Below are 19025 nucleotides of genomic sequence, written 5' to 3'. Positions count from 1 at the left end.
TGTACTTAAGGAGTGTTTTCGTGTACACTCACCGGCCACTTTATTAGGTTCACTCGCTTGTTAACACAAATAGCTAATCAGCCAATCACACAGCTGCAGCTCAATGCATTTAGACGTGTAGAGGTGGTCAAGACAACTTGCTGAAGTGCAGACCGAGCATCAGAACGGGGAAGAAAGGGGATTTAAGGGACTTTGAACGTGGCGTGGTTGTTGGTGCCAGACGGGCTGGTCTGAGTATTTCAGAAACTGCTGATCTACTGGGATTTTCACACACAACAATCTCTAGGGTTTACAGAGAACGGTCCGAAAAAGAGGAAATATCCAGTGAGCGGTCAGTTGTGTGGACGAAAATGCCTTGTTGATGTGAGAGGTCAGAGGAGAACGGGCAGACTGGTTCCAGATGATAGAAAGACAACAGGAGCTCAAATAACCAACCAAAATCTCTGAGGAACGTTTCCAACACCTTGTTGAAAGTCTGGCACGAAGAATTAAGGCAGTTCTGAAGACAAAAGGGGGTCCAGTCTTTCACTAGCAGGGTGTACCTAATAAAGTAGCTGGTCAGTGTATCTGTATAGATGGTGCAGTCAGAATTTGATACTACCCATGGACCCAACCTGCCTTGTGTCAACAGGCCAGGCTGGTGGAGGTGGTGTAACAATGTGGGGAGTGTTTTCTTGATAAACTTAGGTCTGTTAATATCAGTCAGCCATCGCCTGAATGGCACAGCCTATTTGACTGTTCCTGATCATGCGCATCCCTTCCTGGATGCAATTTATCCATCTTTTAATGGCTATTCCAGCATGGAAATGTCCCATGTCACAAAGCAAAAGCCATGCCAAACTCATTTCATGAACATGGCAATGAGTTCAGTGTTCTTCAGTGGCCTTACTAGTCACCTGCTCTGGATCCAATAACACCTTTGGGATGTGGTGAAATGAGAGATTTGCAGCATGAAAGTTCCTGAAAAATCTGCAGGTATTGCATGATGTACTCATGTAACCTTGTGACCTTAATGTGACCCTCAGATCGGAATTCATGCGCTTGTTCTCCATCATTCAGCATTACCATGGCAACAGCGCTGAACAGACGTTAAAGCCTGTAAACGGTGGAAAAGCAGCTCATCTCACCTTTTTCTCCTCCGTCTGGCTCTAATAACGAAGCTGAGAGCTGATCAGAGTTAATGATCTTCTCAGCGAAGCTCGTTCTGCTCGTTAGTTTGTGCTGATGATGCACTGATTCAGTCACGTGACGTCACTGAGTAGGAGGAGCTCATGAGGGTCAGTTCAGGCCGGTTCATCACATTAATGACTGATTTGAATCACTGACCTAAACCAGTGTGAACCGAGTCGGAGAGATCGGATCTGAGCAATAAATCGGATTTGAGCAATAAGACTTAAAGCGCTTTTGGGAAACTGGGTCAGTTGGGAATATGCATTCAGGATACAGAAATTAAGTATCTACATTCATTCAGTTACATTTTGTAAAGGTAGTAATTAGAATACAGTTACTTTTTACATATGTAGGAGAGAATCCCTCCTAAATAAAAAATGAAATTTTAAATAATTACATTAAAAAAAGTAACTCTTTTAAAATCATTGCCCAGCATGTAGCAAACATGCAACAACCTTTCTTACTAACACTGAAGTTCCTGCGAACTTGTGCATTTTCAGAGTAAATATATACTCGCTGGCCACTTTATTAGGTACACCGGTTCAGTTGCTTGTTAACACAAATAGCTAATCAGCCAATCACACGGCCACAACTCACTGCATTTAGGCGTGTAGAGGTGGTCAAGACAACCTGCTGAAGTGCAGACCGAGCATCAGATATATATTGTTGGTATTTAAATTCTACAGAGGGGCTACACACCTAAGATTTTCACTCACTTTGATTGGATTTGAATGCCTGAGTGGACGGATAAATGACTGTGATGAGCCAGTGATGGTTCTCAGCATTACTGAGCTCTTTTGAAGAATGATCAAACTAATAATCCCCTCAGTAACGGACATGTTTGCGAGTGGAAAGCTTAGTATTAAGAGTTTTGCTGGATTCCAGTTCAGGAGATTACCGGTGCGGCAGTGAGCTGTAACAAAAAATGCTGAGAATTTTCATTTAAACGAAGAGTTAATGTTTCACAAAACCTAATACATTTTACTTTACTATAATCATACAATATGAACAGTAAAGCTTAAACTGTTCTGTTTGTAGCCATTTATCCATAATACAGTAGATGAAATATATATGACCAAAAAAACATGTTACGCATACCAAAATATTTAGGCATTATAGTTTTGAAATCAATCACAATATCGGTCATATTCAAAATGAGTGGTTTGGTTAAAACTGTGCTTATTGATAAGTTTTGCGTTTATATATATATATATATAAATAATAATTTATGACATTTCAACCCCCTAACAGACCAACCATGGCCCACAGGTTGTAAACCTCTGCTGTACAGTATCCAGAATTAAGTTATAATAAATGTAATGTCCCGAATGACTGTACCAATATTATGATACACTAGCACAAGTCTACATTCTACATGTTATTGTATATTAGATATTATTGCACATAAAACATGGCAAGTGACTCCACACTTTCATGAATGGTAGTGTGGTTGCTCTAAAGGGTGGAGCGACAGCCTTTCTACATTACCCCATTCTACAGGCTGCAGTAAGAGCCACCGCCACAGCCACCTCCCTCACTTTAACACACTGACCTCCCGATGGGAAAAAAAGGTGATTTTTTTTGTTTACTAACAAATACGAAGTCAGACAATAAAGGTCTTTTAGCTTTTTAGCGTTTGATTGTATTTGATTAGACTGAAGTATTCCTGCCTAAAAATACTTACACCACCATACGAAGAATTCTGTTCAGATCTGAATCAGGAAACATCCACAGCCTCAGTTTAACCCTGGACACTAGGCTTATTGTTCAGTTCTTAGTCTTAGGACTCAGTATTCAGTGAACACTTCAGAGCCATTCATTCACAGGAACACTTCAGCCATACGGCTGCTGAAGGAAACAGTGCGGCTCTTATAATTAAAGCAGAAAGACAGAATCTAGCTGTGTTTTCTTAAGCCGGACAATAAAGTGACCTCTCCTGTCTCAGCTGAAGCGGTTTCTGCGGACTAACGTCCACAGGCCACATGCTGAGCTTATGCTTTTAAACTCCTCCACAGGAACTGACTGAGGTCTTAGACGCTTAGAGTCTACAAATCCAAACGATGGCTTTATCCTTCAGCCCTCAAACGGGCTATGATCATATTGTGAAGGTAGGAGACATTTACACTGATGGACTGCAGACATACTGACCCTCAAACTGCCCCGACTCCCAACAGACATCCGCTCCTCATCATCTGAAATCTAAGAGAAGGAGACAAACACACAAAGCATTGATGGTTTATTAGCGTGTTAAACTTAAAAGCAGGACCGAATAAGCACCTCTATGGAAGTCTATGAAGTGATGACAGAGTGGGTTAAAAGGGACCCTACAAAGGACACTACGAAAGGCCAAAAGGACCACCAAAACGAAGGTAGGCTGGAAAAGAGTGCAGGTCGTAAAGGGAGAAAAGATTTGTAGTATCGAGTACATTCCTCCTGAGAAACGTTCCCCACACTAAAGAACATACAATCTGTTCCTTACACACCTAAACTCTAGAGAACTGATGCTTTTTTTAGTTTGTCCGAGATACTCAGGAAAGTGACCACTTCTGACCGAACGTATTAGTTTATGTTCCTTATTCACAGGTTTTATAGAGTATCTTCTCTTTATTTCTATGTAACAATCAAAGCTTAATTAACATAATGCACATGTGTTGCAAGCAATAAAATTATTATTATTTTTTTATTTTATTTTTACTGCTTAGCAGACTTTTAACAGTAAAAACGCTTTATGTAATGGCGTTCCCTGCCAGGATTTTAGGTTTGACCTGTTTCCATTTCTCTTTTTCTCTTCATGTGTCTTTTCATGTTCATGAAAAGTTCCAGCATTTCTTTTTAAAAGCCTCCTTCTCAGCGCAGCTACACCCCTCCACCATGCAGTTCGAGGTTGCTTGGGTTTGTTGTAAGAGCCTCGTGAGGAAAATCTGTCACATGACGTTTATGTGTGAAAGAAAAAAGTTCCCATTAAGATTTTTTTGCAACGTTTGAAGTAATAATGAACAATTATTTTCGCTCAAGTTGAACAAAAATAGTTTTGTGGACATTTATAACACATCATCGATTTCCGCTTCCAATGCCTACACGTGGGAACGTTTTGAAGCATTTTCAGAAACAAATCTTTGGATATAGATGCGTCCAGTGAATGTATCTGAGTTACCGCAGCAGCAGTCCCCAGTAACCGGTAGAAATACATTTACTTCCAGTTTTAAAAAAATGTGAATTTATTGATTTACTTTATCCAAAACGCAGCAGGACACTAATATCAACTTTATTGATCAATTTTTTGTGTTTTGTCTAAGGCAAATATTTTTTTAGGAAATCCTTAGCTGCCCCAGGCAGGTTTCAGACTGAAAAACGTCACATCTTGGGAAAAACATTGTAAAACCAGAAAAAAATCAAGTCTCAGCTCTCGTACGTCAGGTGAACTGGGCCGCCTGAAAGCCTCGGGCACAACGGCTCCAGAGAAGGAGGCTAAGAAAAGTGGCCACAAACTCTCAGATGGAAAAGTTTGTGAGACATTTGCAATTCTGTTCTTATTGGATTACAGTTTCGTGGCGAAAATGTCAGCATACGACAAATACAAGTTTTACTGAACTGCTTTATTATAGTCTTTAATTTGACCAAGACTAACCTCGTTATCACTGCGCCCCCCCATCCGCTTCGTTTAAGGGCAACAGAGACATGCACTCTCAGCCCCAGTGACGTCACGTGCACATGCACTCTCTGCCACAGCTCAACTTTTGGCTGCTCCGGTTTAGCGATACCATCACGTAATCTGTTTTTCGTCCATAAGACAGCTGGAGAATTCCATCTAATGTACCTCCCTGTTGTCCCAGAACCCATTAAAATTCCTTAATGGTCTCTAATTTCAACCATCATGCCAAGTCCTGTTCAAGTCATCTTCAGGTTTTATTTTTAACGGTCCTTATTGTCTTCAGCATTGTTTACATGAGGTTAGCCTGTTTGTTTATTTCAGTCTTATCGCTGTGGCACGTGTTATTTTAAACGTTTCCTTATTTAATTACCTTATTATCAGTATGACTACGTCGACTCCTGTTGCCCAACAGTACACGGGTCTCTGTTTATCCTCATTAATCTAGCATAAACCCTGTCGTGGTGGAGCGGCACTGACGTCATTAATAGCCTGGTGGTGCCTGTGAGGCTGAAAGTGCATGTCTGCAGCCAGACCCTTCTCGTTAAGGGGGCTGTCACAAAATTACTGGATGAAAAGGTGCAAGAAGCACAAAAATCCCTCCCCCAGCTCAGTTTAACTGTAACCCCATGGTTCCCCGAATGAAAGGACTGTTACCAGCACTGGCCTATTTGTTTAGATGTGTGGCTATTCTAGGTCAAAAAAGACGGCATTAGTGACCAAACAAAAGGCGATCAGATCATTAACGGGGGGTGTTAGGAGCAGGAGGATGAAGGACAGTAGGGCTTAGGGCTGAAATACAGACCGAGGCGTGTCTCCGCGAGTGGCGAGAGTACCGCTCACTGTCCTCCTGGAAAGCGGCAGCAGGAAAAGAGGAAAGACGACAGGAAGTTACAGGTCAGATGGCAAAAGAGTGAAAGCACTGAAAACCACCACAGCACACAAAGACCACACAGCACCACCAACAAGCATGCACTGAGCCATGCCATTATCATATCACTGTCTGTCACATCACGGTTTAGGGCACGTTTAGGTCTGAGAGAGGGCTTAAGTGGAGCCGGAGAGTCTAGCAGGCTATAATGGCTGTAAGCTGCGGGTCACGCCACAGCGCTATAATCCTGCAGTATGTTATAAGCATCTCTGCTAAAGCCCGCTTCAGATGGCCTCCCACCCCCCACTGCTTTACAGAGACCGGGGGGATGGAGACCAGTCTGGGGTAGGGCTGCACGGTATGGACAGAATACCAACACTGCGATTATGCTACTAACAGTACATTTGAACTATGCCTTGCAATGTGTTCAATAATAAGTCAATAATGCATTTATTTCATTTAAACGAGGCCGAAAAAGGGCTGAAAATTTGGCGTCCTTTAAATAGGACTACAATGTAGAGTTAGAATCTAACACTTAGATGATCTGAATGATTATGAAAATGAGAACCAGTGATTTAATATCCTGTTCTCTTTGCTCTCAATCAGCTCAGACACGTTCAAACAGTTGGAGCAGCAGCAGATCAACAGTGGAAGCTATTTCACCGTTTCTGTTGGGGATATTAGACGAGAGATTTACAGGACGCTCAATCATTTCTCCACTACAGGTTTGAAAACATGACATCCCGCTCGATAAATGGAGAATACAGCAAAACAGAAGGACTGAACGCTGAATGTACAGCGTCACACTGCTGCTTTATGAGCTTTACTTATTGGTTAAATTAACAGGCCAAATTTCCGGTGGGATCAAATGAAAATCACAGCTTTTGTAAACTGAAAAATTTTACATTTTCAAAGTGTTTTCGATCGTAAAACATCATTCAGCCCTGCTGTAGCCCACATACTGTAATAATTTCACAAAATGTATGTTTTGTAAACTTTTTAAATATCAGCTCAGTTTTGTCTTATTAAAAGCAGATTTCATCAACAATAAAAGTTTATATTGCTTATTTATATTTCATTTTTTAAGTGCATTTATTATATTTCTATAAGCATAAATTAAAAAAGGCCAATTGAAAACTAAAAATTAAAAGCCCATTCTTTCAGTTTCGGTTTCCAGTCAGGTGTGTCTTGTATTTTGGGTTTGGTTCCGGAGAAGAACTTTCATTTTGGTGCACAACTATTCAAAGCATCCACAGAAACTCATGTGGAAGTGCGACTGATCGCGATGCTGACAGCACACGCTGGTCAGAAATCAGTTTTTTTGCAAAGGCCAATATCGCAATACCAATTAACAAGCTATTTATTGTGCAGCCCTAATCTGGGGCCGTCTCTTCAAAGGGACGTCTAAACACAAAGGGAGGAAAAAGCATCCGCAAAATAATAAAATAACATATTTCTAGCCTAAAAACATCCTAATTATGCTGAGTGGCCCACTATTAGTGAAACCTACTGTACACTTCACAGAGAGACGTCTAATACACTGTATCGGCTAAAGCTTTCTCTCTCTATTGCCGCTTATTCTAGTCATGATGTTGCGCCACACACTGCATGCAGCTTTGTGGTTTACATGGCATACCATCCACTGCTCAATATGGCCCCATTTGCTGTCCAGCCCATAATATTTCTGGGGGGGGGCACAGAGGAAGAAAGCAAGAAGAGAAAATGGGGGAGAATGAAGACAAGAAGGTGAACAGCAGGAAGATAAAGTGACGAACTGAGGGGAGGCAGAGTTTAGGACACACATACATAATCAAACACAGCATAAAAAGCCAAAAAACATTTGAAAGTTCTATTTTTTAATTATATGTCAAAAAAGTGCAGCGCTGTGTTAAAGTCAGACAAACCCCCCCCTGGTTAACTTGATTCCTAGTCAAAAACGCCATCAAGTACACGTTATTCATTTTTCAGTGTCAGAAAAAAGCAGGAAACATGTAAACCTCCAACACTTAGTTTCCAAAACGGAAGTGTGAAAAAATTACTAAAAAGCATTTTTAAAAAAATAAAAAAATAAAAAACACTTAAAAAAACAATGCCTGAACCTTCACGCCTGAAAGAGAGGAAACAAGCTAATCAAATAAAGAAGTGCTGGTGTTCTCTGAACAATGGACTGACCACCCCTGAGTCCAGACCTCAACATGACTGAATGTGGGATTAGTTAGATTGCGAGCGAAATACGCCATCAACTTCTAAGACTGAACTTTGGAGATCTGGAAATTTCCAGAGATTGACTGGAAACATTGAAGCAAGTCTCCCAAAAAAGAAAAGAAACTGGAACAAACAAAAACAAATAGATGTTTTCTGCTTTTCTTAATTATATTATATTATATTATTTATATATATATATATAATTTATTTGTACTTAATAGCCGTTTTGACCAGACATAAAGCTAAGAGAGTGTGGTCTCTGACGTTTGCATTCTTCGCACAGTATGCAGAAGTTTGGGCACCCCTGGTCAAATCACATGTTTGTTTGTTTGTTTGTTTGTTTTTCAAAATGAAAATATGTAAACACAGCCCCACAGAGAACAAACCTCTGCGCAATTTAATGCACACTTCCTGCTTATCGGCTGAAGTTATCATATCAGGGGAAAAATAAATTCATGTGAAAAAAATTACGGCACATTTTACGTTTGATTCGTTTGTTTTTCTTCTAATATGTTAAACTCAGCAAATAAACAGAGATTATGCACTAAATCCACAGAAAAACTTCTATAATTTATAGTTTCTATAATTTATTTTCAATAACGTAAGTTGAGTGGCAGTTAGAATGAATTATAGCCAATATATTCATAATATATGTGCTCTGGCTATTTTCACATTTTTTTTTGTGTGTTGTCATAGTCTGTACTCCACTACAGCGTAAACAGTCCCTCCGGTCACTAATCCAACAGCTCCTCTCTTAAATCATTCCAAGAAATAGTAAATAAATTGTTAAAAATAAGTAAATAAATAGAATCAAGGTGTACCTTAAGATTTCACGATGCACTTAATTAAAGAAATGAACAGTTTCTTTGAGAATCTTTGTGAGGGCAGAGATTTACACCAACATTTCAAACCCAGAATATTTCAGAATGCACCAGTGAAAGCAATTCAGTCATATTACAGTAGACGGTCAACATTTCGCTGTTGTCGGAAGAAAAACTCGTATCTCCAAAACGGTAACTTTACAGGAGAAGGAAAAAACCTACTTTACTTTTAATGCGAGTCAATGGAACCAGACGTCTTTCCAAGTCATTTTTGGTCATTTCTTTTGGTCCATTCATCATGAACTTTACACACAATGTGAAGGACAACAGGTATTTTCAAATTATGCCAAAAACTGAAAAACATCAAAAATGGAGATACGAGGTTTTCTTCCGACAACAGCGATTTGCAACGGGTACAGGAGGTAGAGAGATATAGCGGAGAAGAAACGGTAGTTTGTGGGACACAGCTTACCTTCTGAGCCTGATATATCTAAAAGAGCAGCAGGAAGACCAGGACGGAGAAGCAGAAAGGGTCATGGCGAATGAAAGAGAAGATGACATGCAATTGTATTAGGACAGGCCAGTGTAAAGCAGGGTTCTTCAGTGGGAAAATAACTGTACTGCAATGCTGAAACTATTAAAGAATTGTTTCCTTAATTCCTTTTATAAACTCACCTCTATTCCTGTATAAACCCATTCAAAAGCTCGTCAAAGCTACGGAAAGTTTAGGCAACCTCTGAACAGGAGCTGTCAAGAGCAGAAGTATGTAACCCAGCCTCATGCGTACGTGTGACTACGCTCTTCGGCCAAATTAAAACCCCAAGCTTTGTTCGTGTACTTTACCCAGTTTAAACTAGGTCATTTTCAAAACCAGCTGCTAAATGCTAAATCCAGGCAAATGCTACGCAGCAGCAAGCTCACATCTAAACAAAGTTTACACGGTTAAATCCTAAATCTAGAGTCATTCTCCAACTTACCTTCCAGATCAGACAAGGCGTTGCACACATAGCCTACTGTTCAGTTTAGTATAGCTTTCTTCAAAGGCCTGAAACTTTGGAAGGATACTCCTGCCCCGCATTCAGAGTGCCCTATTCACAGTCCAGCTCATCTGAAATGCTAACTCCAGAAAGTTCACACCAACTTCCCCCAATGCTTTGACCCACTAATCCACTTTAGAGCCTTTAAAAGAGCTTTAACCCTTACAGGACTGTGTCTGGATCAGTTTTGAGATGTAATCTGTAATCCTGAGGCTTTTTTTAAGAGCACGCCAGGTCTAAACATGTCTAGCTACAGTTGCAGGTTTGGTAATATGTACATTATATATTATATAATTATTATATATGTACACTGTCCAGTTTATCAGCTCCACTTACTGTATAGCTGCACTCTGTAGTTCTACAGTTACGGACTGTAGTCTGTAGTGACTTTGCTTGCAATGCTAAAAACACACTGGTGAACCATCAACCTAATCAAAGACCGGCCTGCATTGTTTTGACTCAAATCTTTGCGTGCTGAATCAGACGAATGCCTATTTTAATCAAAACCACCCCCAGAAACTCTTCAGGATCGTCTGAAGTTGGTTAAGATGAACACAGCACAATAAAAATGACTAAAACTGACAAATGAGCTCTGGTCACGAAATGCATTCTTGAGTGAACCACTACTATAACTACAGTGTTGCGCTCCCTTACAGATGTTTCAAAGTGGAAGCCATAGTGGTGGTCTCACCTCTTTCTGCTGCCTCTCCAGCTCCTTCATGCGGATCTCCCGAGCTTCTGCCCGAGCCGCCCGTTTAGCTGCCAATCTTGCCTCCGCCTAGCACAGAAACATAAAGAGAAACATGACGAATCTCTCAAATCTCTCAGAATCACAGGACATGGCTTACAAAGCATCCTCGAAGTTCTCAAAGCAGACTCGCATCAAGAACAATACAAAACACTCTACATTAGATAAACAGTGCTTGTTTACTATGTACTTGTTACCTAGGCAACAGTTCCAAACAGATATTTACCATTGTAAATGAGAGAGTTAAGGCTGGAGGTAAGGCTACTAGTCTGTAGCTCGTCTGCTCTGATCTGTGACAGACCAAAAGTAACCAGTGACCTTCCTTCCAGAAGCTGCTTTTTGTACTGCAACGTAACTGGACTATTCACACATCCTCTATGATTAACCGTCCCATTAGCTTAATCTCATCACGCAACCCATTGTTTCGTATAAATGCCAGTTTGATGGTCAGTCAAACTGATAAAGGCCATAACGGGCTCAGAAACCCTGAACAAACTAGAGCACTCTGGCACCACGTTGCCTAATCATGCCGAGAAATCTCAGTGAAACTGATACCGTCAAAGTTCTGGATTGGTTATAAAAGCCTAGCCATGATGAATCCATTCAAGACAGGCAGCTTTGATTTAGCAATCAAGAAGCATTCCCCAGGCTGAAGTCATTTCCTAGCCTCATTAACACACAGATAAAGGTTCCGTCCACTGCTGTCCGCAGGACCTGACCACTGAGTGAGCTAAAGGCAATGACTGCAAGCCATTTGCAGAAGATGCAATGATCTTCAAGTCCTACGTAGAGGATTCCATAAATGCCATATGCAGTAGAAGCAGCACTATTAATAACGGTTAATATTGTAGACTGTACAGGGAAACCTGAACTTCTTTAAGGTTTACTGACGTGACATGAAATGCAGCCATCATTTCCCCCAAAATAATATAAGAAATACGTGACATTTATCAAATTATTCAACAGTACCTCTTTTATGTGAAACTACTTTCACTGCGTTCATATAAAATTACGTGTAGTTTCTTTTTGCCTCCATAAATTTTTAAAAAGTCAGGTGGTACAACTGTCCAACCACGTATGTTGATTAACTAAACTATCAAAAAAAAGTTATATAAAATTATAAATAAAATAGTTTGGCCTGATTTTATTAGAAGTTCTTACGTTTTTTTAATGTCCGGCAGCACGACCAAGATGAAAGAACTTTATTCTTTAAATTACTTTATTTTTATTACATCATAAAGGGGACCCAGAGTGACCTTCCTAGTGTGGTACCAAGGTCAGCAGCCTTTTCACCAATTTAAGAAAAAATTATTTTTTTTTTGGATCTTGATTAGAATGGTTAAGTTTATCATGTCAGGTGGTCTGACCTCAGGAAAACAATGAAAATGTGTAATTATTACAATAATGTTCATTTATTTAAATCCACGTTCAAGGACCATGTTTTCTACAGGTGCCTAAACAGATGTCTGTTTAATCTGAAAAGTCAGGTGGCACAACCTGTGCAACCAGACCAGCACAAAACTGAGGCAGGCCATTAAAGTCTTTGACAACACCAACTATATTAGGAAAATAAAAATTCTTTTTTAATAAGATTTTTAAAAATTGTAATTTTTCGAAAACCTTATTTGTCATTGATCCATATATACTTCACATCCTAATGGGCACAATTCCTGTTTCTTTGCTGAATTTATTTAACATAGATAGATAGATAGATAGATAGATAGATAGATAGATAGATAGATAGATAGATAGATAGATAGATAGATAGATAGATTTAAATATTATGCTAATGATTACATGCAAAACTGAAAACGCTCATGTCTCATGTTGTACCACTGCAACTGTCCACTGTCTTTCTCCTTTTAATGAATTACAGTGCAAGTGTTCTTCACTCCTGAATAGACCAACACTATACAGTCCACACACACACACACACACACACACACGCAGGAAGGAACAGCTCCCTCATCGCTCACATGCTGCCATTTCCTTTGAAGATTTGAGGCTAATAATGCTCCATTTCTATGTGTGGCGTTTTGACAGTAGCTAAAAACAAGACCATTCCTCTAGTTTCCAAGACCCTGAGTAAACTCTGAAACATACACGGAAAGTCACAGAAGCAGCAGCTTGTGGAGAAACATACAAGCTTACCTTTATTGCTAAAGCCCCGAAAAACCTACCAGACTGTTTACCAGCAGGGGGCAGTGTTTTCCAGCTCTTTTCCCACTAAGCAAAGATATGAATGACCAAGCAATTCTTCAAACTGGACAAACAACACAATCGGCCTGACTAGCCTTAGCAACACTGTTCAGTAACATACTGGACATCTATGGTAATAATACAGAGTACTACCTCATTTTCCCACCTGAGTTCTCATCAGTTAGTCTGAGTGACCCGGGCACATGGTGGTGGGTGGTGGGGTGGGGTGGGGGGGATTCTGGGCACAGAGAGTTACCTAATGAAGTCTCTGCATTCAGCCTTTGCTAAATGCTCCTTTGGCCACAAGCAAAGGAAACCTTGTGCTAAAAGGCTGCCATTGACTCTGTTGTACATAAGGTTCTCCACAGGGGTGGAAAACACAACACTCGAGCGATTGAACTTCATTACTGTACTTCAAAGGGCGTTGTGGCCTAAAACTAGAGTTTGCGTTAATTGCTGTGCTAATAAGTGTTGTGTAGCGCAGCGCTGTGTCCTTCAGCATTGTTTTTTTACAACACACAGCAAGCATTGGGCAAATACTTCATACAACCAGAGCCATTTCATGTGGAGCCTGGCCACTATTTCCTCCTATGATATTGAAAACAAGACTGCTGAACAGCAGAAGGCGCCCGCGAGCGAGTCCTCAATGAATGGGAGTGAATGGAGCACAATGGCTACAAACGAAAAGCTAAAATATTATTATATAATAATATTATATATATTAAACATATTAACGTTTGTTCTATGTTTATGTACAAATGGATAGAATAAATCTAATTCCATCTCCTTGCTTTCTTTCCGAGTATACAATCACCCACATGTCCGGCTGGACACTGAAGGACGACCGACTGTTGAGCTCTCCTGCTACCCACTTCAGACCAGCTGGGGGGGGGTGTTTCTGTACATTCTTACAGTTCTGTTGAAACTTCTCGAAATTCTGTAAAGCTGCTTTGTGACAACATCTGTTGTAAAAAGTGCTACAAATAAATTTGATTTGATTTGTTCTACAGCAAACGGGTTTTGGTCAGCAGTGTGCTAACATTACTGCTACTGAGTGCTGATTGGTTGGCGAGCGGAGCAGCTCATTGGCTGCTTGCGTTCACAGACGTCATGAAAGACAGAGCCAGTCTATGAGGAGCCTGGCCGCTTCCTATCCCCCGCATTATATCAAAAACAGGCCTGCTCAACAGCAGAAGGCGCCCATGAGTGAGTCCTCAATGACTGGGAGTGAATGGAGCTTAAAAATGAAAATCACTGAACCAGAACTTTCTTTTCATTTTAGACAGTAGAAGGAAACAAAGATATGCATATATTAACTTTTTTCTACAGCAAACGGGTTTCGGGCAGCAGGAGGCGGGCTTTACTGCTAGAGCGGGATGATTGATGGGCGAGCGGAGCAGCACACTGGCTGTTTGCACTCACTGACGTCACAAACGTGCATGAGGCGCTGTTTTACACTCATATAACTCGAGTTTAAAAGCTCTTAAAAATATAACAGGGGTGATAAAGTGTTTTATGCTGCTCTGTGTTCAGGGAATGATTTCATTATTTCACATTAAAAATATTTAAGCATTTATAAAATTAGATTTTGCTCAGATGCTCCATCTTAACCCATTCATTTTGAGAGCGCCCTCTAGCGTTCGAAAATCCTGGAAGACATTGCAGAGTGGTAAGTCTCTCTGCAGGCTGACGAGACTCTGATTCAGCCCTTATGAATCCCCGATATGTCCAGTCCTGACTGCTAGCCCAGCCACAGAGCTACTGGCTCATAAATACAAGTGAGCTCTTATCTCAGTCATCAAGCAAAGTCAGGAACAGCGATCTCTCTTTATTTAAAACCAAGTGAATGCCAGAGACAGCCAGACTCCTTCAGCCAGACCCCTTCAGCCAGACCCCTTCAGCCAGACCCCTTCAGCCAGAGAAAATAGGCCAAACGGAGTGAAGATCCCCGGACAGCCAGGTAGCTGTCTTTTCTTATCTTATCTTAGCTGTTGTCCTCAATCTGACAGTCATGTCTGTCCTTTGTGTTTTCCATTCTCTCCATAGTCATGATAATTTGATGATACAGTTATTTAGCTGCAGTATTCGGCTTCCAAGAAGTAACATTAACTATGTGCCTCTCTTTTTGCATTTGCCAGCTAACAGGAAAGAAAAATACATTTCCAAACAGCCTGTCCCTAAAAACCCACTCTAAAGCAGTCAAAGTAGTTGTGTTTTTTTTTTAATCCTTGCATCTTCAAGATACGTCATCAAGAAGGCGGTTTTCCTATTCTTAAGACCAGAATATCTCACTTAAGAGACTACAGCAGCACCACTGGAGGACGCAAGTAGGCCTGTTTTCAACAGATGTAGCAATGCTTAAGTTTTTAAATACATTTTTAGTTCAATGTAAGTTTTTACATTTTTTGATCGTATTTAGAAAATGTGTGTCTTTCTTGAGTATTACTGAAAAAGAGCACCTCTACCTTTCTTTTGTTAATCAGTTGAGCTCCAATTCATTTGATTTTATTTATTTATTTATTTATTGGGGATTTTTATGCAATTTTCTCCCCAATTTAATCATCTTCAATTCCACCGGCTAGTTAGGACTCCCCCAATCACACGATACTATCAGTGCCAGAAGGGTGAAGGCACATACCTGTGAAGCTCCACTGCATCTTTTCGAACTGCCGCTCACGCAACGTCATTGGACGGCCGAATGCGTTTAGAGGAAAGCGCCAACTGCCAGATCTGTTACGTCAGCTAACAGACGCCTGCGCTGACTGGTATCGTGCTGAGTGATGGGTGGAGAAGGGGGGCCATCATACCCACCCAGAGAGAGCGATGCCAATTGTGCTCTCTTGGACTCCCGGCTACGGACGGCTGCAGCGTCACCAGGGATCGGACTCGCGACCTCCTGACGACGGGTCCAGCGCTTAGATGGTTGCGCCACTCATTTGGTGCGCCACTCACCAAATTTAAGCCAAGTTAAGATCACTGTCAAGTGAAACTGTCCACAATTATGCTAATTGGTCTTTGTGCAAGGACCAGGACCACCTATCAGGTGCCGTCTCACACACCACCAAACAAAGTAAACTTAATAAAGTTTTAATTTCATCCGTTAACATGTTTGCTTTATACATTTATATACAGGACTTGGGGCAGTCGTGGGCTGGAGGTCAGGGAACCGGCCCTGTGACCGGAAGGTTGCCAGTTCAATCCCCAGAGCCGACAGTCCGTGACTGAGGTGTCCTTGAGCAAGACACCTAACCCCCAACTGCTCCATGGGTGCTGTGGATAGAGCTCCCCACCACTCCAGGCAAGTGTGATCACTGCCCCCTAGTGTGTGTGCGTGTATTCACTAGTGTGTATGTGGTGTTTTTCACGGAAGGGTTAAATGCGGAGGTAGAATTTCCCCGTTTGTGGAATTTAAAAAGTATCACTTAGTACTTGACTATGTTCAAAAGCATTTTTGCAAGATGACCTGAAAGCAGCAGTAACAACAATTACACACAGAACAATAAGTAATTACCCGCATTACAGTCACGTCCCACACCCTACACAAAGCTCCCCTGCTACACAAGAAGCACAGAGATGCGGGTCTAAAAGACCCACACGAGCGTTTAGACAAATCAGAGCTGTTTTGGAACAATGTACTCTGCTCAGATGGAAGAAAAACAGCAGTAACTCAGTAATTCAAACCCACAGTGAAGTACAGAGGATCAAGATAGAGGGCTGCTCCTCTGCAAACAGTACTGGGGCATTACACATCATTGAAGGAAATAAGAATGGAGTGATGTTCTGGGACATCAGAAGTATTTAATCTCACGGGCCAAGAAAAGAATCTGGATATTTCCAGCGGTGGATGAAGTACAAATCATGTACCTGAGTTAAAGTCGAGACCCCCAAGGTAAAATATTCCTTCAGTAAAAGTAGAAGTTCCTCCCTTTAGACCTCCACTTGAGTAAAAGTACTAAAGTATTTCCCTTCAAATGTACTTAAGTATAAAATAAAAGTACTAAAAGAGTAATTCTGGCTCTGATGTCCTGTTATCATTTTTATAACCAGACTGGCTTCATGAACTCATTTCAGGTGAAAGTCCTCCAGCGTCTCTCTTGGTAAACCAGTCTTTTAATAGAACGTCATTAATTAGTGACGCTGACGTCTATTAAAATGATCAGAAGCACAAAACACTGAAGGTAAACAGTTTCCATCAGGGAGAACCGAGTGGCTCTGAAATCACTTTTTACACACAAGCAAAGTTTCAGTTTCAGATTTATTTACAACTTAGTTCCAAGTTTAAGTTGAATAAAAACTGGCTTTAAACTCAGGATCACAGATGAGCTCCTTTACTATGTTGATCTGTAGGCGTCTGTTCATAAACATAAACCAGCCCAAACTCATTTACTATAAAATGAAATGGTGTTTGTAGAAATTCAGAAAAAAGCCGCGTCAGTCTCGACTGCATATGTGGACATATTTCTATATTGTGCTCTATTTACACAAAGTTAGGTTAGTTCATCATTTATGTTGAACAGACTCTCCCAAAGTTTTACGCTGCTGCGCTGACGTTGAACCGCGTGCTGCACTGGGTCGGTATGACCAACAGGTCAAAACCAGCTCTAAACAAAGTGACCGCTGGGCCCTGATTGGTGCTCTGGCTTTGCGCTTCTTTCGTTTTGACATGTTACGTTTTTATACACACAGAAACCAAAAGGAATGACAGATTTCTCAAAATGTAGGAGGAAAAAGTCGGATATTAGACTCTGAAATGTAGTGGAGTGAAAGGAGAAAGTCGCCCAGAACGGAGAAACTTCAGTACAGATACACCAAAAATACTAAAGTACAGAAACTAATTACATTTACTCAGTTACTGTCCAGCACTGGATATATCAACAAGACAATGATCCCAAATATTCAAACAAACCAATTCGACAGGTTTATTAAAAGGTGAAAGTGCTTGCTTGGCCTAGTCGATCTCCTGACTTGGATTCCACTGAAATTTTATGAAGTATTTTGAAACTGTGAGTTCAACAGAACAATTATCTTAACCTCGGAGAACTGAAGATGAAAGCGCCAAAGTTGAAGCACAATTACTTCTCATGTTAGATGTCTTGAAGCTGTAACTACCAAAAAATGCTTTTCAACAAAGCACTAAATTACGCATTTGTGGTGCCTGAATACTTTTTTCTTACTAATTTAGTTTGTAAACATGTTTATTTCTTTACTAATGCTGTTGAATGCATACTTTTCTATTCCATACATAGTAAAAATACACTGTGTAAATCGATGTGTATGTGAAATATACTGAATAACAACAACAAAAGTGCCTGAAAGCTCATTTCCCTCACTGTATGTGATCAGACTGATTCTTTAAGACCTTTGCTGAGGCCAACAAGCTTGCAGTGTGAAGCACGCACATGCTTTTCGAAGACCACTCCGGCTCCTTTGTCTCGGCCAGTCACAACTCATTCCAGAGAGGGCCAGAGACAGGCCTGTGGCCTAGATTCTGTCAGGCCGGCTCACATCCACTGACCAGCCTGTCAACAGCGTGGCAGCCGAGGGAGCGCTCATTTACAATCACACAGCACAGGCAGTTTCCCATGCAGCAGCAGCTTTGTGCTCATAAGGCCAAAGAAGAGAAAAATGACTACAGAAGCAGGAAAGCGGCCTATAAATCATAACACAAAGAGCATGTGAACGCCAGCAGGGCCTATTTATGGCTTAAAGGCACAATCCCTTATTTTTACACAGAAAGCCTGCCTGCTTCACTATTTCGGCTCAAAGAATAACAAATATTGCAACAATGCAAAGCATTGAAATTCAGCTTTATGAACTGTGCTGGTTCATATGTATGTGTGTTAACCTCTTATGCTCCAGGGTATATTTTGATTCGTCCATCTGAATTTTTTAAGGCAAATTTTTTCAGTAACTGCATGAAATAAATGCAGATTTTTTATTTTATTTATTTATTTATTTATTTGTAAAAGTTTTGTGTTCCCCTCAAATGAACAGAAAACGTGTGCTATGATCTACACGTGTCACTACATGCTTACAATTTACAGCTGAAAGCCAAAAATCTCCGACGCTCTTTGTGTTGTTTTCTAAAAGTGATGTTTCCAGATCAGATCACTGAAGAGACGCCGTCTGTTTATAGTTTAGAGCCCAGATTTGGGGAAAAACGGGTCGACTTTCAGTAGAAAAACAAAGTTCAGCTTCTTTTATTATAAGGGTTTAAAATGACGTCACCGTCTATTAGACTGGAGAGAAGAGCTACAGCCTCACACGACGCCCAGCTTCTGAATGGAGCTTATGGAATATGAACGTTATGGAGAACATGACCGAG

The 19025-nt window shown here is 40.7% G+C and overlaps 1 protein-coding gene across 12 annotated transcripts in view; it reads right to left on the bottom strand.

Annotated features, from left to right (window-relative positions):
• lrrfip1b (leucine rich repeat (in FLII) interacting protein 1b) overlaps positions 1-19025 on the bottom strand; it is a 73599-nt gene that overhangs the window by 28666 nt on the left and 25908 nt on the right. For 8 of the 12 annotated variants that reach the window (XM_037536416.1, XM_037536415.1, XM_017714920.2 and 5 more), the window contains exons 2-6: positions 10445-10531; positions 9189-9206; positions 7327-7374; positions 5625-5669; positions 3319-3369 (exon numbers count right to left, since the gene is read on the bottom strand). In XM_037536416.1, the coding sequence (XP_037392313.1) occupies positions 3319-3369; positions 5625-5669; positions 7327-7374; positions 9189-9206; positions 10445-10531 (249 nt within the window). Of the gene's footprint in view, positions 1-3318; positions 3370-5624; positions 5670-7326; positions 7375-9188; positions 9207-9693; positions 10012-10444; positions 10532-19025 lie in introns of those variants that run through there. The other 4 variants (XM_037536414.1, XM_037536417.1, XM_017714927.2 and 1 more) reach the window with 3 other exon arrangements.

The sequence above is a fragment of the Pygocentrus nattereri genome, chromosome 30 (genome assembly GCF_015220715.1).
Source record: "Pygocentrus nattereri isolate fPygNat1 chromosome 30, fPygNat1.pri, whole genome shotgun sequence".
Taxonomy (NCBI): Eukaryota; Metazoa; Chordata; class Actinopteri; order Characiformes; family Serrasalmidae; genus Pygocentrus; species Pygocentrus nattereri.
This window is presented reverse-complemented; position numbering and strand designations above follow the sequence as displayed.